Source organism: Pleurodeles waltl, chromosome 6, assembly GCF_031143425.1.
Source record: "Pleurodeles waltl isolate 20211129_DDA chromosome 6, aPleWal1.hap1.20221129, whole genome shotgun sequence".
NCBI classification, from domain to species: domain Eukaryota; kingdom Metazoa; phylum Chordata; class Amphibia; order Caudata; family Salamandridae; genus Pleurodeles; species Pleurodeles waltl.
Window position 1 is genome coordinate 423,430,961 of NC_090445.1, and position 24,850 is coordinate 423,455,810.

General features: G+C 45.3%; 1 protein-coding gene across 2 annotated transcripts in view; it reads left to right on the top strand.

The window, feature by feature from the left end:
- The window catches only part of TAF8 (TATA-box binding protein associated factor 8), a 57,767-nt gene extending 37,042 nt beyond the window's left edge, over window positions 1-20,725 (top strand). The window contains exons 6-8 of one of the 2 annotated variants that reach the window (XM_069238420.1): window positions 6,019-6,166; window positions 15,577-15,719; window positions 18,798-20,725. In XM_069238420.1, coding sequence (XP_069094521.1) covers window positions 6,019-6,166; window positions 15,577-15,719; window positions 18,798-18,938 — 432 coding nt within the window. In that variant the 3' untranslated portion in view covers window positions 18,939-20,725. The remainder of the gene's footprint in view (window positions 1-6,018; window positions 6,167-15,576; window positions 15,720-18,797) is intronic. The other variant, XM_069238421.1, reaches the window with a different exon arrangement.
- Window positions 20,726-24,850: the final 4,125 nt, after the last annotated feature.

Here is a 24,850-nt window from a genome sequence, read left to right on the forward strand (position 1 = left end):
AAAACATGTTAAACAAGTAGAATAACCTATCCCACCCACCGTGTAAACACTCCAGAGTAATTTCTGTCTTCCTAATCATCACAAGCCAGTAGTATTCCCCCCCTTCAAATGAAACTCACTCCACTATAAATGACCCACTTCTTCAGTCACACATAAACTTCAATCACCTCTCAACAACAGTGGTATAGATGTGGAGGCAGAGCCTGGGTACTGCAGTTGGCCACCGTCACTAGACCCAACCTGACTCCATACGTACATCCATAACACACCAAGCTCACCCACTCACCAGCTACACATCCAGTTTCCCATTCACACCGCTACTGTATGCAGTTCAAAAGACAACCATGTTGAGGAAAACAATCCACCAAAAAGAGAAACTGAAAGGAGAACGAAAGAGATGGGGCGTTGGCACGACCCAACCCTTTCAAATCAGTTTTGTCAACTCCCAGGCCACATCCAACGTCTCCGCTACAGGTATAATGGCAGTTGCCAGGCTAGAGAGAGCAGGCACAGGCTCCCAGTCTGCCTGGGAGCACCCTGGCTGGATGCTCCCGCCAATCCGGATGCTGCTCTGAGCAGAGTGAGGATTGGCCATAGGGCAGGCTGGGAGTCTGTGCCTGCAAAAAGCAGCGGTAGTGACAGCGGCGGCGATGAAGGTACGTTTTTTTTCTTTTTTCTACATTTAAATTTTTTTTTATTTCACCCCTGTGCCCCCGCACCACCCCGCCCCCCTGTTAGCACCGCAAGCCGCTCCTGCCACTGGGATGAAAGCAGTGTGGGTCCCCCAGTTGATCCGGCTGTTGACCATTATCCAGTCAGGGCCTCGTCCTCTGACGACATTGCAGCATAACTTGAGGTCATGAAAAAAGCAGCAGCCTTCCACAAGTTTGACTCACATAGCACCCTGATGGAGAATGATTTCCTGCAAAAGGCACTCTTCAACCTGAGCACGCAGTCCAATTTCTCCCTGTGCTTGATGGCATGTTAAAATCTACCCCCTGCTAGTCAAGGCTACCGTAGTCACCCCAAGCAACCCAGCATCCTTTAAGGGACATGTTTCACCAAACTCCCTAGTAGTACATACCACCTGCAGATGTGTCTCAGTCCTTGCCATCAGCTACTCCTTCAGGTAAGGTGAACAGAGAGAAGTTGGTAGTAGGAACAACAATCCATTGGTGAGTGACTAAGTTGGTTTCTCTTCAGTCATGCCACGAAAGGGAGCTATGGAAAGATATGGAGGAGCTCCTTAAGCTTCTCCCGAAGCAGTACAGGAAGCATGGAATGGAGACTGTGTCTGAAGGCAAGGTCATCTCTATTGCCTGCCTTTGCTGTGCTTTGGATGCTGCATTTGCAGCCTCTAAGTACATTAACATCAACTTCATACTCGGGCACCACGCCTGGCTCTGTATCTCTGGGTTCAGGTCTGAGGTCCAGCAGCATCTGCTCAACCTTTCGATGGGAGCACCTTTCAGGGACACAATTTGATGAGCTACTTGTACCTATTAAGAAAGATATGACGATGGTAAAGTCTATGGGAGTGCTCCAGTGCACTCTGTGGAAGGGTTCCTTTCGGAAGCACTAGCCCAGAGGAAGGGAAAGGCCATCTCACATTGAGCAACCCCACTCATACCAGAGGTCAGGTGTCCCCTTGAAGAGTACCTTTCAGATCAATGGTTTCTAGCGGAGGATCACTGGGAAGGTCTAGTGTTGGTACAGGCCGAACAGCACTGCTCTCTGCAGTGGTGTAACAGCATTTAAATAGCTTGTCAAAGGACTGTCCAAACATTTCAAAATATATTTCAGTAATTAGGAACACACTTTTTTTAAATTCTGGAGTGAGATGAAAATAAAGATTTTGATAGGATCAAAACAAATCACAATACTTCATTTGGTAATTCCAAATGACCTGATTTCCACACATTATCATTTGTACTCTGTATAGTTTTATCAGTAAAACTGCACGTTAGTGAGGCTTGTGGCCATTTAAGAGGAAAATGTATGTGAATGACAGTGCACTATCACATCATGCTTCAATAATATATTTAATACAAGTGAGAACTTTTAAATATGATCTAAGAAACGTTCCCCCTGCTACCCTGGTGACAATGCTATTAGTGAACTAAGAGGTAAGTCGGAAGTCAAGGGTCTTATGTACCCTCTATTTGGGCAAACATGTTATTACATTTGAGACAAATATTTAGTCTATTCAATAAAACAAGTGTTTGTTCTACAACAGACCTGCTGAACTCACATATTTGAATGTGCTCTCTTATGTGATAATGAAATAAAGGGCAATTCGCTGGAATAAAATATTTGCGTAGGATCACACAATATGAGATGAGTTTATGGGTGAAGCGCATTACAGTTAGGTCAAGTAGTTTAAGTAACTGGTCCTGCAGGTCTGGTAATGTTTTTCCGATTTTTTTTTTTTAAGGACTGTGTCTTAAAAAATAATAAATGCTTAAATCAGGTCTTTCTAAGAGGCCGCTAAGGACTTTTTGGGATTCTGATGTTTGTCACTGGTTTACGGTTAAATCTTCGTGTTAGTGCTTCTACATGTATCTATGTGCATGTGTGTGGTACGTGTATACATGTGTGCTTCTTGTGTAGCACAAATCTAGACAAAGGGGGTCATTCTGACCCTGGCGGCCGGTGGCCGCCAGGGCCACCGACCACGGGAGCACCGCCAACAGGCTGGCGGTGCTCCCACGAGCATTCTGACCGCGGCGGTTCAGCCGCGGTCAGAAGCGGCAAGTCGGCGGGCTCCCGCCGACTTACCGCTGCTCGGGGGAATCCTTCATGAGATTCTGACAGCCCCTACCAAGATTCTGTTCATGGCGGGAAACCCGCCATGAACAGGATGGCGGTAGGGGGTGCCGCGGGGCCCCTGGGGGCCCCTGCCGTGCCCATGCCAATGGCATGGGCACGGCAGGGGCCCCCGTAAGAGGGCCCCGCAAAGTATTTCAGTGTCTGCCATGCAGACACTGAAATACGCGACGGGTGCAAACTGCACCCGTCGCACCCCTGCAACTACGCCGGCTCAATTCTGAGCCGGCGTCCTCGTTGCAGGGGCATTTCCTCTGGGCCGGCGGGCGCTCTTTTGGAGAGCGCCCGCCGGCCCAGAGGAAATGTTAGAATGGCCGCCGCGGTCTTGTGACCGCGGTGCGGTCATTTGGCGGCGGAACCTTGGCGGACGGCCTCCGCCGTCCGCCAAGGTTAAAATCAGGGCCAAAATGCTGCACATGGTCAAAGGCAAAGATACACTCAGTGTGTGATTAAGCAGTAGCTGATTTCTAAGAGCTTGAGTGGTGTCTATAGTGCTTTCCTAAAGTGGAGCAGGTTTGGGGAAGTCATAATGGCTACCAGGATTTATTTCCTGATACAAGGTACATAGATGGAGAAAGCCTGTTGCCCTGCAATTTATTTTTTTGCACTTCTGCATCTCTACTCTGATGGTGACCTGGTTGTGGGTGTGCCAAGAGCTTAAGGAGATGGTGTGCTTGTCAGCCTGGTAGGCACGGGTAACGGCCACAACATATTTTCATGAGCTGTACAGTGGACTAGTAACAGATACTCTGGTGGCATTGAACTGAAGTCTCCTGCTCTCCGGGTAATATAGGGTACAGGATTTTTATCTAGTGTGTTTTCTGATGATATTTGGTATAATTTCATTACCAGAACAAGTTTGTTTGTCTTCTTGATAATTACCACCATTAACAATCTTCATTGAATTCATAAACTGTTTCTATTTCTTTGTGGTTTTGGCAATACAACTTCCTCGTCAATTGCATTTTATCTACTCTTTGACTAGAGGCAAGGGTCTGAGTTATTAAATTTCCAGGCTTGAAGGGGAGGGGCATAGTTTCTTTTCTCATTGTGTCCGTGCTTGTGAAGCCTACAGTTTTTTGGTCTCACCTCAGATGGTGCATGCACTGTCTGTTGCGAGACATTTTGTTACCTTACAGCGGTCTTAGAACCACCCATTACTTACCATTGATTGGTTTCATTGTTTCTCTCATTCACTTGCTTCTAATTCATCGCTTTCATGGGCTTTCCTTTCTCTTTTTGTGTTTATCCCTCCGCTGGAGTATGGATGTATATTGCTGTGTCCTTCCACTGTTTGGTTTTTCAGATGCTACTTTTTTATGCCCTCTATGAGAGTGCAAGTGTTTTCCTTCAATAAGTATAAAAAACAGCAATGGGTGGAATGCTTGAATTAATCTCAGCCACTGGTAATCATTTGGGGCCTCATCTAAATCCATCATTATTTTGCACCCCATTCCACCTCAGTAAGGACCCAGCTATATGCAAATCAGTTCTGACCCTGCTCTAGTAGGAACATTCCAGGCCGGATTGCCAAGCCAGGTCCTCCCTTGACCATAACACAAGCAACCCAGGACTGGTTTCACCCTAGTTACGGGCTCATCAGCCAGGTACAACTTGGTTCCAGTGACACAGTGTGCACGGGACCCATGTCTGAGCATACCTGTCCTACTTAGGGTGACACAATAAGTATACAATTACAAGTGGCTGAGATTAATTCAAGCATTCCATCCATCACGTTTTGTATACTTTCATATATCACCCTAAGTGAGGTGGGTATGCTCCGATGTGGATCCATGCACCCTGTCACTGGAATCAAGCTATGCCTGGTCGATGAGCCCATAACAAGAGATAACTGGTTCTGGGTTCCTTGTGTTCCTGTTCAGGCAGGACCTGGGCATAGCAGTTCGGAAAGACTGCTCCCATTGGAACAGGGTCAAGGCTGATAAGCATATAGCTATGTACAAACAGAGGTGGCATGGTGTGCAAAATAACGATGGACTGGGATGTGACTTGCGTAATTGCCGGTAACTGAGCATTCATCACTTTTGTATACTTATAATTTCCTTCTGTCTCCCACTGGTATTTTTTCCCCCTTCCATGTTCTTTCCCCATTCCTGCCCTGTGCACCCTCTGTTGTCTGTGTGCTTCCTCCAGCCCTTCCCTCAGACTCCATTGTCTGTTGTCCATTTGCTTGCCCCAGCGCCTTTCGCCCACCCTCTGTTGTCTGCAGTCACACGTGGCTACGGATCATTGCCAAATCCAATAGGTCTCATAGGCGTGACCAAGTAGTTTTGCCAATGCTTGTTTTTTCTGTCCCTGAGGAAAGAATCCACTTCAGGGACAGAATCATCTGCCAAAGTTTCTGATATGGCGTTAGTTTTGTGGGACTTTTGCACTTTTTTTATTAGAGACCATGTCCCACAGTTCAGGTACCAGCATTTGCCAAAGTGACTGATCATCAAAGAGACTCTTTGTTTGGGTCTTCCCAGAGGCTTCTCACTGCTGATGCTTCTCAGTGGCAGAAGTCATACTGGTTCTCAAACACCACTTGTTCTCTCATGCTTGTATTTATTTGTCTGCTAACTGCCTCAAATAGAAAACGTATACAGTGGTTAAAAAAAAGTAATATTTTCAACAGAAGATGGTGAAAGAGATAAGACGAGGCATATAAAATGTACACTTGACTTAAGGAAGTCTGTATGATGCAGGTTGTGTATATGCAGTGAGCTATTGGGGCTAATGGATGTAGAGGATTCTCTAAGTTGAAGTTGTCAGTGATTGAGTACTGTTTTCATCTTTACAGAATGATGAATAATTTAGACAACGGAAAATGACAGGATCTTGTGGAGCCCCAAGGAGCTTCCCCAAGGAGCTTTAGGGCAGATGATTCCTTGTGTGTTTATGATAGTCATGTAATGGGTATGCAGAGAAAGATGATTAGTACGTGGGTGGGAGGGGGTGGATGGAGAGGAATGGAAAGGGAGACCATGAATTTACATAAGCATGATTATTATAGGAGTATAGTCGTACCAGGGAGAATCTTTTGTGTGTTCCTGACGGGCTGTGAACTGCAGGATGCACGAGAAGCAGATTTCACAACTGTCTTGTCCTTTGGAGCTCTCTGTTTGAAGTTTATGTTGGTATGAGCTTAGTGGCCTTTATATTTACCTACCTATCTCTGTCTACCCTCAGACATACCGTGAACCAGTCTCGGATTACCAGATCCTGCGTGAGAAAGCAGCATCCCAACGTCGGGACGTGGAGAGGGCCCTCACTCGATTCATAGCAAAGACTGGAGAGACTCACAGCCTGTTTAAGGATGACGTCAGCACATTTCCATGTAAGTGTCACTGTTGTCATTGGGATCACATGCATCTCTCTCGATGTCAATACCCCAACCTTTGTAGGGATGTAGTGATACCCCTCAGTCCTAGTTTCTTCCTTGCCTCCATATTATTGAGTAAAGTGTGCACAAAGGAACCCAAAGTTCTGACTCTAGAAACCTTCCCTGCTACAACAGTCATTCAGACACCTCATTGACTCTCTGTGTTGAGGAAACGTCTGTCCCCTTCGTTTCAGGAAAGTGTCAAGCTCCTATCAGTTGTTTGGATTACTTCTCAACCCCCTGTGTTTGGGAAGCTTCCATAAGCAAATTCCTCTGTGGGAAATATCTGTTCCCGTTGATCCTGGGAAACCTTCATTGAATATTTCTCCCAGGGAGACCTCTGTGACTCCGTGGTTCCTGGAGAGCCTATGTGCTCAAGATATTGTGTGTAAATGCCCTTTACTTGTCAAGCAGTTGTGCCCAGTCTGTCTTTGGGATGTCTCTGCACTTACTCTGTTGTTGAAAAGTCTCCATGCCACTTCAGTTCTAGGATCCTCCATGATACTTCATCCCTAGGGATCGTCTTCCACTTGCCAGTTTCATAAAACATTCCGTGTCCCATCTGTCCCTCCCCACTTTTCCATCTATTTGTCTAATGCCCTTTGTTCCTCTCAAATGTTTGTGCCACTGTTCTCCTGAGAAGTCTCACTCTATGTCACAAAAGTTGCTGTGTTCACGTATGGATTGTAAACATGCAGCTGTCACTCATAGTGGTACTTTGTTCTTATTGAAAGGATTCTCTCACTTAGACCCTCACAGCCAGTGACGTGCATGATGGTCAAAAGCAATACAAACGCCAAAAGATGCAATATAGACTTCCAGATCAAATCAAAATGGGTTTAGTAGCAATGCACCACATCAGGGTTTGCTAGTTTGAGAGATGAGCTCTGTTCTTGTTTCAGATCACAGCTGCACTTTGTTTTTAAATTTAGAATAGATCAGCAGTTGCTGAAAATTGGTAATGAATTGAGTCCTCTTAAGAGTACTTTAGCCATGACACGCCAGACAGATTGGTAAAGACTTGGAGAAAAGCGGATTATTATTTTAAAAAATGAACAGTGGGAATGGTGTAGTAAGGACTGTTGTTTCTTTACGGACAGGCATAATGTACACATTTAGGCAGATGACACCTAGATGCTTTTATTTTCACTCCCCAGCATATGATGGATTGCGGTTTTGTATGCTGACCCACACAGAAACAGAATGTTCGGTGGCATGTGTAGCTGCAGATACACATGCTGTGCATAGTCCGCCGTCTGGTGTTGGGTCGGAGTGTTACAAGTTGTTTTTCTTCGAAGAAGTCTTTTCGAGTCACGAGACCGAGGGACTCCTCCTCCTTTGTTTCCATTGCACATGGGCGTCGACTCCATCTTCGATTGTTTTTTTTTCCGCCATCGGGTTCGGACGTGTTCCTTTTCGCTCCGGGTTTCGGGACGGAAAGATAGTCAAAACTTCGGAAAACTACGTCGGTATTGTTTAGTTCGGTATCGGGTTAGATAGAATCGACACCGAATCGTGAAGAGCTCCGGTAGCCCTTCGGGGTAACTTCGACCCCCCGTCGGGGCCTGGTCGGCCCGACCGCGTGTAACATCGACACCGATGGAACGGACCCCGTTCCGATTCTGTCCTAAATGCCACAGCAAATATCCATATACAGACCAACATTTGGTCTGTAACTTGTGCCTGTCGCCTGAGCACAAGGAAGAAACGTGTGAGGCCTGTCGTGCGTTTCGGTCCCGAAAGACGCTCAGTGACCGAAGAGCCAGAAGATTGCAAATGGCGTCCACGCCGACAGGACAACGTGAGTTCGAGGAACAAGGAGAAGAAGAGGAAGCCTTCTCCATCCATGAATCGGACTCGGAGGAGTTCGACGTCGAAGAAACCGTGAGTAAGACGTCGAAACAAACACCACACGGGAAAACAGACAAGGCCCAGGGGACGCCACTGCCAACAGGCCATGGCTCAACCCATAAAATAGGTGACCGTCCATCGGCACCGAAAAAGGGCGAACTGGTGCCGAGATCGTCCGACTCGGGTCGAGACACAGGCACGCAGCAATCTCGGGACCGATTAAGTGCTGCCGAAAAGGGTCGACGCCGAGACAGCGGAACCGAAGCTGCTCGACGCAGAGACAGCGGCACCGAGGATGATCGACGCCGAGAAAGCTCAACTACAAAAAAGAGAAAATTCTCCTCGGAGCCGAAAGCAAGCAAAGACACAGTTTCGGTGCCAAAACGCCCTGCAACCGAACCGACTGCCAGCTCGTATTCAGAGGAACAATCACTGTCCTCTCAAATGCGCAAACACAGATTTGAGGAAGAGTTACAAACCACTGACGTAGACCACACCCAAAAGCGGATCTTCATACAGAGTGGGACAGGGAAGATCAGCACTCTTCCCCCCAATCAGGAGGAAAAGGAGACTCGAGTTCCAAACTGAAGAACAAACACCACCAGCAAAAGTGGTGAAGAAAGTCACTCCACCACCCTCTCCTCCACCTGTAACTCATACATCACCGGCACAAACTCCGTCACATTCACCAGCTCATACCACCATGAGCCAAGATGACCAGGACGCTTGGGACCTATATGATGCCCCAGTATCAGACAATAGTCCTGAGTCGTACCCTACCAAGCCCTCACCACCTGAGGACAGCACAGCGTATGCACAGGTGGTAGCTAGGGCAGCAGAGTTCCATAACGTGTCGTTACACTCAGAACCTGTCGAGGATGACTTCCTTTTCAACACCCTCTCCTCCACCCATAGCACCTATCAATGCCTGCCTATGCTCCCGGGAATGCTAAGGCACGCAAAACAGATCTTTAAAGACCCTGTCAAAAGCAGAGCGATAACTCCACGGGTGGAGAAAAAATATAAAGCACCGCCCACAGACCCTGCTTTTATCACATCACAACTGCCACCAGATTCAGTTGTAGTAGGGGCAGCTCACAAGAGAGCCAACTCGCACACATCAGGCGACGCCCCACCTCCAGACAAAGAGAGCCGCAAGTTCGACGCAGCTGGAAAAAGGGTTGCTGTACAAGCTGCAAACCAGTGGCGCATCGCGAACTCTCAGGCGCTCCTAGCGCGATATGACAGAGCCCATTGGGATGAGATGCAGCATCTCATCGAGCATCTACCCAAAGAATTACAGAAACGGGCAAAACAAGTAGTCGAGGAGGGACAAAATATCTCAAATAACCAAATACGCTCCTCTATGGATGCAGCGGATACAGCTGCAAGAACAATAAATACCGCGGTAACCATAAGAAGGCACGCATGGTTGCGCACATCCGGGTTTAAACCCGAGATACAACAAGCAGTGCTCAATATGCCGTTCAACGAACAACAATTGTTTGGACCTGATGTGGACACGGCAATTGAGAAATTGAAAAAGGACACTGACCCAGCCAAGGCCATGGGCGCACTCTATTCCCCGCAGGGCAGAGGCACTTTTGGCACATTTCGCAGAACACCCTTCAGAGGGGGGTTTCGGGGTCAAGCCACACAAGCCAGCACCTCACAATCAACACCGTCTACCTACCAGGGACAGTACCAAAGGGGAGGCTTTCGGGGCCAGTACAGAGGGGGACAATTCCCTAGAAACCAGGGAAAATTTCAAGGTCCCAAAACCCCTACAACCAAACAGTGACTCACAAGTCACTCAACCCCTTCACACAACACCAGTGGGGGGGAGACTAAGCCAATTTTACAAAGCTTGGGAGGAGATAACAACAGACACTTGGGTCTTAGCAATTATCCAGCATGGTTATTGCATAGAATTTCTCCAAATCCCTCCAAATGTCCCACCAAAAACACAAAACATGTCAAAACAGCATTTAGACCTTCTGGAATTAGAAGTTCAGGCATTACTGCAAAAGGACGCAATAGAACTTGTACCACGTACACAAAGGAACACAGGAGTTTACTCATTGTACTTTCTAATACCAAAAAAAGACAAAACACTGAGACCAATCTTAGATCTCAGAACACTAAACATCTACATCAAATCGGAACACTTTCACATGGTCACGCTACAAGACGTATTACCACTGCTAAAACAACAAGACTATATGACAACCTTAGATCTAAAAGACGCGTATTTCCACATACCAATACATCCATCGCACAGAAAATACCTAAGGTTCGTATTCAAGGGAATACATTACCAATTCAAAGTGTTGCCGTTCGGTATAACAACCGCACCAAGAGTATTTACGAAATGCCTAGCAGTAGTAGCTGCACATATCAGAAGGCAGCAAATACACGTGTTCCCCTACCTAGACGATTGGCTAATCAAAACCAACTCCCTAACAAAGTGTTCACACCACACAGAGTATGTCATACAAACCCTCTACAAACTCGGTTTCTCCATCAACTATGCAAAATCACACATTCTGCCGTGCAAAACACAGCAATACTTAGGAGCGACAATCAACACAACAAATGGGATAGCCACTCCAAGTCCACAAAGTGTTCATAATTTTTACAAGGTTATACAAGCCATGTATCCGACACAAAAAATACATGCAAAGATGGTATTAAAACTCCTAGGCATGATGTCTTCATGCATAGCCATTGTCCCAAACGCAAGACTGCACATGAGGCCCTTACAACAGTGCCTAGCATCGCAATGGTCACAGGCACAAGGTCACCTTCTAGATCTGGTGTTGATAGACCGCCAAACATACATCTCGCTTCTATGGTGGAACAGTATAAATTTAAACAAAGGGCGGCCTTTCCAAGACCCAGTGCCACAATACGTGATAACAACAGATGCTTCCATGACAGGGTGGGGAGCACACCTCAATCAACACAGCATCCAAGGACAATGGGACGTACATCAAACGAAGTTGCATATAAATCACCTCGAATTGTTAGCAGTGTTCCTAGCGTTGAAAGCATTTCAACCCATCATAACCCACAAATACATTGTTGTCATGTTGTCTGTTTTGACAAGAACGTATTATCTAAACAAACAGGGGGGAACACACTCGACACAGCTGTGCCTCCTGGCACAAAAGATATGGCATTGGGCGATTCACAACCACATTCGCCTAATAGCACAGTTTATTCCAGGGATCCAGAATCAACTAGCAGACAACCTCTCTCGATCACCAACAAGTCCACGAATGAGAGATTCACCCCCAAATTCTAAACACTTACTTCCACCTTTGGGGAACACCTCAAATAGACCTATTTGCAACAAAGGAGAACGCAAAATGCCAAAACTTCGCATCCAGGTACCCACACAGGCAGTCTCACGGCAATGCTCTATGGATGAATTGGTCAGGGATATTTGCATATGCTTTTCCCCCTCTCCTTCCATATCTAGTAAACAAATTGAGTCAAAACAAACTCAAACTCATACTAATAGCACCAACATGGGCAAGACAACCCTGGTACACAACACTACTAGACCTGTCAGTAGTACCCCATGTCAAGCTACCCAACAGGCCAGATCTGCTAACACAACACAAACAACAGATCAGGCATCCAAACCCAGCATCGCTGAATCTAGCAATCTGGCTCCTGAAATCCTAGAATTCGGACATTTAAACCTCACCCAAGAATGTATGGAGGTCATAAAACAGGCTAGAAGGCCATCCACTAGACACTGCTATGCAAGTAAATGGAAAAGATTTGTTTGCTACTGCCATAGTAATCAAGTTCAACCATTACATGCGTCTCCAAAGGATGTAGTAGGATACTTACTACATTTGCAGAAATCAAATCTGGCCTTCTCTTCCATAACGATACACCTCGCGGCAATTTCTGCATACCTGCAGATCACCCATTCAACTTCACTATTTAGGATACCTGTCATTAAAGCGTTTATGGAAGGCCTCAAAAGAATTATACCACCAAGAACACCACCTGTTCCTTCATGGAACCTCAACATCATCTTAACAAGACTCATGGGTCCACCTTTCGAACCCATGCATTCTTGCGAAATGCAATTCTTAACGTGGAAGGTTGCATTTCTCATTGCCATTACATCTCTAAGAAGAGTAAGCGAAATTCAAGCGTTTACTATACAGGAACCTTTTATTCAAATACACAAAAATAAGGTAGTTCTAAGAACCAATCCTAAATTTTTACCAAAAGTTATTTCACCGTTCCACTTAAATCAAACAGTAGAACTACCAGTGTTCTTTCCACAGCCAGACTCAGTAGCTGAAAGGGCACTACATACATTAGACATCAGAAGAGCACTAATGTACTACATTGACAGAACAAAACTAATTAGGAAAACAAAACAACTGTTTATTGCATTTCAAAAACCTCATACAGGAAACCCAATATCAAAACAGGGTATAGCCAGATGGATAGTTAAGTGTATCCAAACCTGCTACCTTAAAGCAAAGAGAGAGCTGCCCATTACACCAAAGGCACATTCAACCAGAAAGAAAGGCGCTACCATGGCCTTCCTAGGAAATATTCCAATGAACGAAATATGTAAGGCGGCCACATGGTCTACGCCTCACACATTTACTAAGCACTACTGTGTAGACGTGCTATCCGCACAACAAGCCACAGTAGGTCAAGCCGTACTAAGAACTTTATTTCAAACTACTTCCACTCCTACAGGCTGAGCCACCGCTTTTGGGGAGATAACTGCTTACTAGTCTATGCACAGCATGTGTATCTGCAGCTACACATGCCACCGAACTGAAAATGTCACTTACCCAGTGTACATCTGTTCGTGGCTTTAGTCGCTGCAGATTCACATGCGCCCACCCGCCTCCCCGGGAGCCTGTAGCCGTATGGAAGTAATCTTCAACATTTGTACATTTGTAAATATATTACTTAAACTTTATTTTGTACATACTTATTCATTCCATTGCATGGGCACTATTACTAACATACACAACTCCTACCTCACCCTCTGCGGGGAAAACAATCGAAGATGGAGTCGACGCCCATGCGCAATGGAAACAAAGGCGGAGGAGTCCCTCGGTCTCGTGACGCGAAAAGACTTCTTCGAAGAAAAACAACTTGTAACACTCCGACCCAACACCAGACGGCGGACTATGCACAGCATGTGAATCTGCAGCGACTAATGCCACGAACAGATGTACACTGGGTAAGTGACATTTTCATTCTTTATTTCTCTTCTTCAACCGAACCCTCCACCAGCACTTTTCCAACTAAACTCACATGTGCCCTTCAGCACAACCAAACTACTAATGAGTTAGACAAAAGTGTTCTAGTCAGCCTCCCCTATATTATTCCGTTGTACCAGTAAAGAATGTCCTACACTCTGCTACCTAAACCCTGTACTGCTTAGACTTGCACCATTCCCTGACCCACACTGAATACTTCTACCAAGCCAATTGGCTCAATGCAAAGCACTGGGCCTGGTACAAGTTGTGACACAAAGCTGCCCTAACGGTCTAGCCCAAAACAACTCAGTCATCCTTTTTCAAAACACACCAACTCAAGATCTATGATCGATCAGTGGCAATGTCTTGTCACACTTCTACCACCTTGCACCATTCACCAGACATTTGTGCTACCTAATCAGAGTAGCCCTAAAGAGGCATTGCCTGAAGCTCAACAGAAGATGACTGCCCCATTCTGCTGTTAATATGTACTTTCATGGCTGTATGTTCTATTAGTATTTTAACATTAGCTATGTATAGGCCTTCACCAACTTAAATTACAAAACTGGCCTGATTCATCCATACATAACTGCAATTGTCTAAACTGTGTTAACCACATCACAGCATGGAGACAGCACTCCTGGCAGCCACCGGCGACATCTGATTACTCCTAGACCGCGGCCACACCGCAGCACTCATACTCCTCGACCTCTCAGCAGCTTCAACACTGTCTCCCACAGCACTCTGCGCGTCAGACTCCACGATATAGGAATCCGTGGAAGAGCCCTGGAATGGATCCACTCCTTCCTTTCCGGGAGGATGCAGAGGATCAGACTCCCGCCCTACACCTCCATACCTACAGGAGTCAACTGCGGAGTCCCTCAAGGATCCTCACTGAGTCCCACACTGTTCAACGTATACATGACCCCTCTTGCTGCCATCGTCAGAAGCCACGGTATGAACATCGTGTCATATGCTGATGACACAAAACTCATCATTTCCCTGATCGAAGACTCAGAAGACACGGTCAAAAGGAACTTTCACGCAGGAACGGAAGCCGTCGCAACCTGGATGAGAGAAAGATGTCTCAAGCTCAACTCCGACAAGACAGAGCTCATTATCTTCGGGAACACCACCTCAGCTAGGGACGACTCCTGGTGGCCCACATCCCTCAGCATCCCCCCTGCACCGACCGAGCATGCCCGCAACTTAGGAATCATCCTCAACTCCTCCCTATCCATGACCCACCAGGTAAACTCTGTCGCCTCCTGCTGGCACACACTCGCCAAACTTCGGAAGATCTTCAGATGGATCCCAGCAGATTGTCGTAGGACAGTCACCCCCCACGCCTTAGTCACGAGCAGGCTCGACTACAGCAACGCCCTCTATGCCAGCACCTCAACTAGGAACATCAAAAAACTTCAACTCATCCAGAACGCTACCTCCAAACTCATTCTAGACCTCCCTTACCGAGAACACATCTCCCAACACCTGAGGACCCTCCACTGGCTACCGGTCAAGACGCAAATGACCTTCAGGCTTCTCACCCACACAACAAAGAACCAGCCTACCTGAACCACCGCATCTTTTTCCACACCCCCACCAGATCCCTCCACCCTCATGGCCCTGGCCGATGTCCCTCGCATCTGTAAAACCACTGCCGGAGGACAATCTTTTACCTACACTGCAGCGAAGAGCTGGAACAACCTTCCCCTGCACCTCAGACAACAGCCCGTCGCTCACCAACTTCAGGAAGAACCTCAAGTCGTGGTCTTCAGATGAGGTCCATCCCCTCACCCCCAGCATCTTGAGACCCTCACGGGTGAGTAGCCGCCTCTACAAAATATTGATTGATTGATTGTCTCCAGTTGATCTATGTAAAACATGTTTTTGTTACAAATGTTACTGTTACTAAATAGATACAACAAAAATCTGAATAGGGATATACATTTGCTTTGTGGAGGGGACTAAGACCATCCTGTACACTGCTGCTGTCCCCTTTGGGCATCTGTATCGCTGCAATGATGGGTGGTTTCTTCTGGAGCTGATCATGACACTGTAGAAACCTTCCGACCTCTGTTGCATTATTGCTGTGCATCAGATGAAATGCTCTGTAATACTCAGCGATCATCATAGTCTGGACAGGCAGGATCTTAAGATAAGGCCCTGTCACAGCTTCTTTGACCTTGATCCATAAAGGATGTACTAGATTTCCATGTTGTGATTCCTAAAAAACAATTATGTCTTCTCTACCTGCAGTGATCGCAGCACACCCCTTTTCCATTCCGTATCTCAATGCCCTGCTCCCCTCCGAGCTGGAGATGCAGCAGATGGAGGAGACGGACTCTTCCGAGCAAGATGACCAGACGGATACAGAAAATCTTTCCTTGCACTTGCACTCGGTAGGCATTGAGGCAGAACTGCCAAACAAAGTGGGAGTGGGGATGCATATGGTGCAGTTTATCAGGACCACATAGGATGTGGGGAGGGGGTTAATTAGATAATTTAGACTTCATAGTTTATAGGTGAGGATGTTGAGGGGAATCTTTAGCGTATGAGAGAATCTGTAAATGATCTGCTTTTCTGTGTGTTCTCCTAGTGTGTGGGGCTCAGACCCTGGCTTACTGGGAAGCCCGTGGTGTTGTGAGGAGTCCTGTTCTGTTGGCCTTGTCACATATAGAAACTGAGTGCATCCGCTGGTGTGGTAGGTACAGTTACATAGCGGATTATGGCCATGTGCTCGTCTGGTAGGTTGAATAGACCATTGGAATGAGGTCATTGGCTAACCTAGTATGTCCCTTAGTGTGCAGGAATGAGGTTCGGCACTGATGTGATTGGACTAGTAGTGTACAGGAATGAGGCTTTGCTCCTGTCTCATTAAGCCCATATTGGACAAGAATAAGGCCATGCACATATCTAATAGTACTCATAAAAGCCTATTGACAAAGCAGTTTTATGGCCACAAAAAAAGGTTGTAGCCGAAACAAAATTCATTTGCACCTGAAAGCAATTTACAAGTGGATTCCTAACAGGAGTAAATGCATTTACTATGAATTTCTGCACCATAAATATCGAGAAGTCCACAGTAGTAAATCATACTCAAGGGGTGGAAACTGGGTGTATAATTTTGACGTCTTTGAATGCATACAAAGGAATGTTTGTGGCTGTCTCAAACTCCTCTGCCACCCCTTTCTATCCTGGCAATGGTAGGAGATTTACTCTCTTGCAGAATCAGAACTGGATCAAATGATCCTCAGATTTGCTGGTGAATTAGCTGAAAAATGTTTTGGACACTGAGAGACAAAAATGTGCACAGGCAACTCACTTTCCCTTGTTTAGATGTCTACTCTTAGTAGAACTCTGCACAGCCAAATATTAGCCCACAGGATTAGTCACAGGACTAATCCTGCTGATTAGTTTTGTGACTAGCGCAGTTTTCGAGGTGCATTGTTGGTGAACGTAAATGTGATTTTAGGCCAAGAACTATATTTGATGCCCATATTTTTACGTTTCTATGGGGCAAATAGAGTCTCTAGTTTACAGTAATGGGGTTAAGCCTGCTCTTCTCCTTGGGTGTCAGGTGTAGGGTTTGGCCATATACTGGGTTTAGGAGTCCTGGCCTGTCAATACTGAATGGGAAGATTGACATGTTCTGGTCTGGGGACTCACCCTGGCTCTCCCTTTAGGGCATCCTACATGCCGCAAAACATTTAATCAGAGGCCTGCAGAAATAAGACCACATAACCCTTTTACTGAGAGAACTGTGCTGGCTTCCTTTGTCAGAGACAGTTTGTTAGGAGTAAAATAAAACTTGTTTTATTTATCTACTGGACAGGTAAGCAGCACCTCAGTATGGGTCCGTTAAAGAGGATTATCTTGGCTCTGAAGCAGGACGTGTGTCGATATGGATAATTGGTCAAACTTGTGTGGATGATTCATTAATGCAAAAACCTTTGCTAAGTGGTGATTGCAGTGAGTTGTGAGCTCTGCTTACATTACCGATAGTGGTTTAGGTATAAAAAATGCTTAACTTGTTTGCAAATGTTAATAATTTGAAGCTACTTTTAATTCTCTCAGGTCGTATGCAAATACATAAATAATAATTAAAGCAAGATTGATTATTATGTGCTATCAAAATACAATGTACCTACAAATTAGCAAAAGGGTTTAGCTAAACTATTGTCCAGCTACAAATGCCTATTTCTCTGAGACATCATTTAGTAAAACATGTTTGTTGCATGCCAGTACTTACAAAACAAATATTTGTAATGAAGAATCTGTGTAAAGCCATTACGATCAAGAGTGAAAATAAATAAGGGCCCAGCTCTTAAAAGGAAGTCACAACACTGCATCATCAGGTAAACTAAATCTCCTTGTATTAGTACAGGTTTATGACTGCCACGAAAGCGCACTCTCAACAACTCCTTGTGCTTTCCATTTTGTCATAAGCAGACATACATACGAATATGTGCTTGTAGTAATATGCTGAACAATTGCAAATACACTTTCGCTTCACCCCCTATTTCTCACCATGCTAAAAGTGTTCTGCAAAACTATCACGACCAGCACCCCTGCGTTTCAAGTGGACAAGCTTGTTACCTTCAGTGGCTCTCAGTACACAGGCAGCCAGGCACCATCAGACTTGTGCCAAACGTGTGCAATAAAGAAAACATAAGACAGTGGGCCATCTCTATGTATATACACATGATCTATCTCTCAGGATCAAGTTTACCTTGCTCCAATATAGGAAGAAGCTGAAAATTCAACTCTTTATAGGGCTCTACATCGCTATGCATTAATGATCCACTTTTGGTTGCAAAACCTAGCTTTTACTCTGTTCGCTTTTTAAATGTATCTTTGCCCTTCACACGGTACTGAATTTTGCTGATTTTTGGCTATGGTTAAGCTCTACAAAGACATACATACATACAGACATAGGTCCCATGGAAAATGGACTCCGGTTTGGCTGTTTTGACACACCATATTCTTGAGAAGCCTCTTATGGCAAATTTCCACATGTAAGAGAATAATCATTGTATCCCACATGTCCCAGGACTTACATTTTTTTTTATCACTATCCCTCTTCATTAATGCCCACTGTTGCTTGTGTTGATTTGATTTCTGAGTTGTTTTCTGTCCATATTCCCACTACATTCTGATTTGCCCTCATATACTTCTTTATTCCCTCTTTCCATTTTTTGCCTCCATTTGCTTTTCCTTCTCCCCTTCCCCCAAGGTTTTATTAAACTTTTAATTTGTGTGTTAATTGTGCATCTTTTATTTTAGGAATGTGGATTCTGCCGATGATGTAAAATCGTGATGAGTTTTGGTTTGAAAATGACACAATATTTAAAATTTAGAATGGCAAATTTTTTGTAAAACAAGTAAGAGTTGTGTTTTTTTTTTTCTCCAAAGAGAGCAGGCTGTCCTGGCTTTAGTTCCTTGTTTACCCTAACACTGATGTATGTTTGTTTGTAAAGGAAGATGCTGGTACAGAGAAAGAAAACTCAATCCTGCAGCAGAACACAAGTCTGTCGGCAAACAAGAGCATAGATGACAACCTGATCGATAACCCCTACCTGCGCCCAGTGAAGAAACCTAAACTGCGCCGTAAGAAGTAAACAAAACCTCTCATAGCTATGAAAGAGGCACGTAAACTGAAGTTCGCTGCTCCTTCCATACTGTTTCCCCTCAGACCAATCAGCATCCTCTGTAAAAAAAAAAACCAAAAAAACCGAACGAGGAACGTGGGGAAGAAGGTGCTCCTTGAAGTAGTAATGTTCGCAGGTCACTGCTCTGACACTGCTCCAAGCCTCTTTGTGTCTTAGCCAAGCAACTACAATGTATGCATAGCCTTGGTGGTGCATGTGCTTGTCCCACAACCTTCTACAATTCAACTTGCTTGGGAAGTGATCCACTTGCCAAGGATCACATCTGTCTAAGCCTGCCCCTTTTTGGTGTTTATAACATAAGCACACTTCTGTTGATAGAGCCCAGAGTATTTATTTTTTCTCAGATTTAATAGATATTATAAGCAAATGTTGGAATTTCCAGTGGCTTGGGTTCTTCTGCCTTGTCTTGTTGGCAGATAGCTTAGGATGGTTCAGTTGCTTTTCAGCCCCTGCATACTTGCCGACAGTGCCCCCCCCCCCCCCCCCGAGCACATCGATGGAAGTAGTAAATTAGGTCTCCTTTTCCTTCAGCATTCATGTGTTCTTTGTTCTCACACTCTGTTCCTTAACTGCTGCCAGGAAAGCTACAACACATACTACAAGTGGCACAAGCTTTTGAGCTGTGAAGCTATCACTATGCCAGTTGCCTACAGGTGACTTTAAAAAGATGGATTGTTAAGAATGCTCCTGAAGCATGTTGGTCTTCTGAGTCTTAATGATTTTATGCACTCCCTTCATAGTTCTATGTAGCAATGTTTCTGTGCCTCTATAGCGACCTCTCCACTATGATGGTGTGGGCTCCCTTACTGGAAAATCATTTATTTACGCTTCACTGTGATGTAGGGCATCCTCTCTGGATAAAGAGTGACATTTCTCTGTTGGTGACACCAGTCCTCTTTTATGAGAGACTTTAATCGCTCTCTGCTGGGATAGTGAGACACCTTTTCAAATGTTGGGACTGGAGACAAAATTTACTAGAGAGAGATTTGCTGTTGCTGTGTTGGGATGGTACAAGTTCTCTTTGGAGACCCTGCCATGACTTAGTTCTTGGGAATATTGTTTGTAGCGAGGCTGTAATCATTCTCCAGGTAGTGGCTTGAATAGTTCAGAATAGAGTTAGTAATCGCCCTCTACTAAGTTGGTGCAGGATACCTTAGGAGTTTGGTAGCAGAACATCTCTGCAGAGGTGGTGCGAGAATCTCTTTTTGAGTGAGGCTGTCGTTACTGTCTGCCATGATTGGTTAAGCGTTCCCACAAATAAGCTCTAATCACCATCCATTTCGATGCTTTGAAACCTTTCAGGAGAGAGAGAGTAATTCCTCTCCACTGAGTTGGTTTAGAAATCTTTTCTGGAGGAAGGCTGTAATCAGTTCTTGTTAAGTCTTTGAAAACTTTCTGTCCTCTTGGATGGATTTTCTTCCATTAAGGAGAGAGGCTACAATCTTGATTAGTTGCCATTTCTTGAGAGTCTTTTCTCAGAATCAATGGAATTATTTCTTTTGTGACCAGGTGGAAGTTTTCCTGCAGCAAGTCAGTTCTCTCCAATGGGAGCATCCACTTAGAGATTCTGTGATTCATGTAATCCAACCCCTCTGATACTGCTTTGGGGGGCATTTTTCCACTGGTCTCATTTATTATTTATAAAGTTATCTTTTTCATTCCATGGATTGGGGAATTGTTGAAAGAGTTCAAATGCTATTTTCACATTCATAATAAATTTTGTAAAGTAAACATGATTGCAGAACAGTTTCTGGATTCAATGGCTGAGTTTCAAGGTGGTGTCCTGGTTAGTATGGCAGGCCTTTGGAAGAGTCCTGAAGTGAGAGGGTCCTGGAACAATGTAGTGAATGTTGCAAACTGAGTGTTAATCATGAGGTACATGATCCATCAATGAGGGGTGTGCTTGATATGGATTTAATTATGTAATTGGGAAACGATGACTGGGGATTTACAGTTATATAGGTCAGTGATGCATGGGTACAGGAATACCACTGGCTACTTGTTGCTGGGTGGAGGAATGAGTTCTGTATGTGGCAGACTGTTGGCTAAGTAATAATGAGGGTATGTCTTGGAGGATGCATTTGAGCTCTTGTAGTTTTTGCTGGGGTTTTATGTTTGGATATCTGTATTGAGAACATTGGTTGAAATCTATGATGGCTATGGTGAAACCCTTGGATAAGCTCTGAATGGAGTAGAAAGTCTTGAATGGATGTGGTCAGAGTGTTAGTTGATTCACAGAAAGTGTTTGACAACTCTCAGAGGAATGTAGTGGAAGAGATTGGTTGCAGGCATTGTGATACTCTTAAGTGAATGTGTTAAATGTGTTGTTATATTCAAGGATGGATATGGCAAAAGCACTTGGGACAATTCTAGAATGCTATGGTTTGAATGCTAGTAGGATTGCTAGAGTTCAGTGAGTCCCAGGTAACTTTTGGAGAGACCCAGGATGGATGTAGTTAGAGCACCCGGCACACCTGGCATGGTTGTGGTGGGAATTGTGACAGTCATGGACAGCATCACTGAGGCTTTCAGAGACATCATCTTCCTAGTGTCCATTCCTCTCCATCAGACAATGCCAGATTTTACCCTCCAACATCAGATAGTTTCCTGTTGCCGTCTGCATCTGGAAGAAGGTCGTGAGGCATATGGTCACAAAGCTAAATTTCCATTCCTGATTCACCTGGGTCTCCTCCATGAACATTAACTCTATTCTTCTTGGCATAGGGAATTCAGGACAAATACAAAGGATCACTCAGGTCTCATCTAGCAGCTTTGTGGAACATCATGCCATGGTTGGGTGAAAAACTGCTCTGATCAGCTGTGGCCGCCACAATGTCCCCGCAGAGATACCATGAGAGGAGGAGACTACGGATTCAAGAAGGGGTCTGGGAATTGCCTTTATAGTTTATCAAAAATCATAATTGTGAATATGCCAGTTTACTTCATTTTGCCACTTTTATTCCTTTCCTTTATCGTCAGCACATCATAAATATTTACATGTTGAGGATAGTCAGTGACCACATGTTTCTTGTCAGTAGTGATATCTTGTGTTTGAATCATATAAAGTCATGAGCATGTTACTTTAGCTGAAGCTCAGAATCAGATTCCATTTTCTCAGTGACCATTATATACTTAAAATTAGAAGTAATGTATGTTTTGAGTTCACTAGCTTTAAAGTTGTGCACTCATGCTCAGAATAAGGAACTTGCAATGCAGAGATTATTTTGCCATTTGAGGGTCATAGGCTTTAGGTTGTTGACTGAGGCAGGAATATCAAAGATCAGTGAGAAGCAAGTCCATTTAACTGTTTTATCCTCCCTTTGAACATTGCTTTTTCAATATTCAGAAAAGAGCAGGAAACATGCATGTGAAACAGTTCCTTGTTCAAACAAGGAGTATTCCTCTACAGGCCCTTGCCAAAAGCAACCTGAGATGAACATGCACTTTCGGCCAAAGACTTGCAATATTTGACTGTAGGAAAGTGCCCGTTATCCCCACTTTCTGCCTGGTATTCAATGCACTTTTGACTGAAAGTGCTCTGGGTTCCTTTTGACGAGGTCCCAGTGCCAGATCGTTCCCTAAAACTGTGCATTGATTCCTCAGTTGGCAGTACCTTTGCCCCCGTAAGTCCCTAGTAAATGGTACCCCTGGTACCTAGGGCCTGGTTACCAAAGAGGGTCCCTAGCAGTGGCAGCATGTACTTTGCCATCCTCAAGGACCCCTCACCTTTCACGTGCCGACTCCCATTGCAGGTTTTGTGTCTTGGTGCAGCTAAAAGCGAAATCACAACATGACACACAGCCTGAGTGCCTTGATCCCTAACACTGCATGCATTAAATGTAAGTCACCCCTACAGCAGGCCTTACAGCCCTAAGACAGGGTGCATTATATTACATAAAAGGACATATTTGCACAAGCAGATAGGCCTTTGCAACGTCTTTGTCGATTCTTAGATACAGTGAGTGAGCAGGCAAGCCATTTTTGATACATGAGCAGGACACTGGTCATTAAGAGTTCTCCAGCTACATGATGGCGTAACTGAAAATAGGGATGATTGGTATCAACCATCTCATAATAATAAACCCTCACTGACGCCAGTAATTGATTTATTAATACATGCACTTAGTGGGCACTTTAGAGGTGCCCCTTGAAAACCTACCATCACCCCTTCTACGGTCTGATCAGTTTTAGCCAGCCTGCCACCACAGACACAAGTCTGATACCTCACACTCTCAAGGGTGAGGGCCATTGCACTGGGTGGTCACAAACTGGGCTTGCTCTGGGAGAGGTGTTTACTCACCCCACCCAACAGGATGACCTCCAAACCTGCATTCCAATGCCAAAGGCTTCAAAGAAACCCTCCACCCTTGGTATGCAGATCTGGCTTCGCTCAAAGGAGAGATGCCACCCACCTCTGCTCCAGGGCCCATTTCGCACCAGGACAAGTGGGAACTTTGTCTGCAGTGAGGTGTGCCCACCCCTGAGGTCATTCCCACCTCTAAGCAGCTGAGCTGCCTGATGTGGACACTACATTTAGAAACCTGCCATCTTGGTTTTGGAATTCTGGGACAAGGTTATTCCCACTTCCCACAGGAATTCGTCATATTAGGGATGTTGTGACCCCTAAGGTAAAGTAGCCCATTGGCTACTACCCTACACTCCCCAGAATGCCCCTACATTTAGTATTTGGGGGAGCCCCTGGAACCAGGAAAGCGGATTCCTGCTGACCTTAAGAAGGAGGCTGAAGAGCTGTGAAAGCAAAGGACGAAGCACCTAACCTGGACCCAGCCCTGCCAGCCTGTCCACTGCTTCTGCTGAAGTGTGTCAAAAGCATCTTGTCCTGCAGTTATTGTGCATCCAAAGCCTGGGAAGACTGCCTAAAAAGACCCAGCAACTCCAGTGGAGCAGCAAAGCTGCTTCCCTGCATCTTGCATGCACCCGAAGGCTCCATGTGAGGACTCCAGATGCCAAGCCCCAACACCTGAGAGCACCACTGCACCCGTGCCGCAGAGTCCGAGTTGAAGTTAACCAACAGTGTCTGCATGGTTCCCCAGCCCTCCAGAGACGAAGTCCACCTTGTACTTGCCCACTGTGGACCCTCTGACATCGCCTGCAGCATCTGCATGCAGGCCCCATCAACCAAGAGTGCTCCAGTGGAAAAAAAAGACGACGCCTCAGGACTCCTCTGCACCTGTTGCCCCTGCCAATGGAGAAGAGAACTGAAAGTGCCCCCTCGCCCCCAGACATTTCAAGGTTGGAACCCACTGGTTGGTTCCTCCTGACTGGACCCCCAGTTCTCACCTGCAGGATCTTTTTGACCAGACGAATCCCCATAGAGTAACATTTGGTACCTGAAGGTGTACTACACCTCTGCCCCTGGCCATCCCAGTGTTTCTTGGTGTAACCTGTAGGTGTGGTCATGATCATTGCCCAGTACTTACCTAAAGTCTAGGAGACTGACTTCGTAAGTTGCTGTACTGTACCTTTTTTGCCGCCTTTGGTTTTCCTCCATAGGATAACATTTCAACTTCCAGAAAATGCACTGTCGACTTTTCAAAACTGTAAAGATTTTTCTTGCAAAACGTACTTACCTGATCGTTTTGATTGCGGTTTCAAAACATACATTTAGACACTTGCTATTTTTGTAAATTGTTGTGGATCTCCTTCTTGAGTCACGTGTTTCATTCATTGACTGTGTGTATTTGCAGATGTCTAACACTCCTCTCTGATAAACCTAAGGCATCCTGACCACACTACCCCTAAAAAGAGCACAGTGGGATTGCTAGAGAAAAGCCCCTGTCCACTAGTAAGGGAACCCCTAGACTCTTTGCACACTATATCTCATTTTTATATATCATATA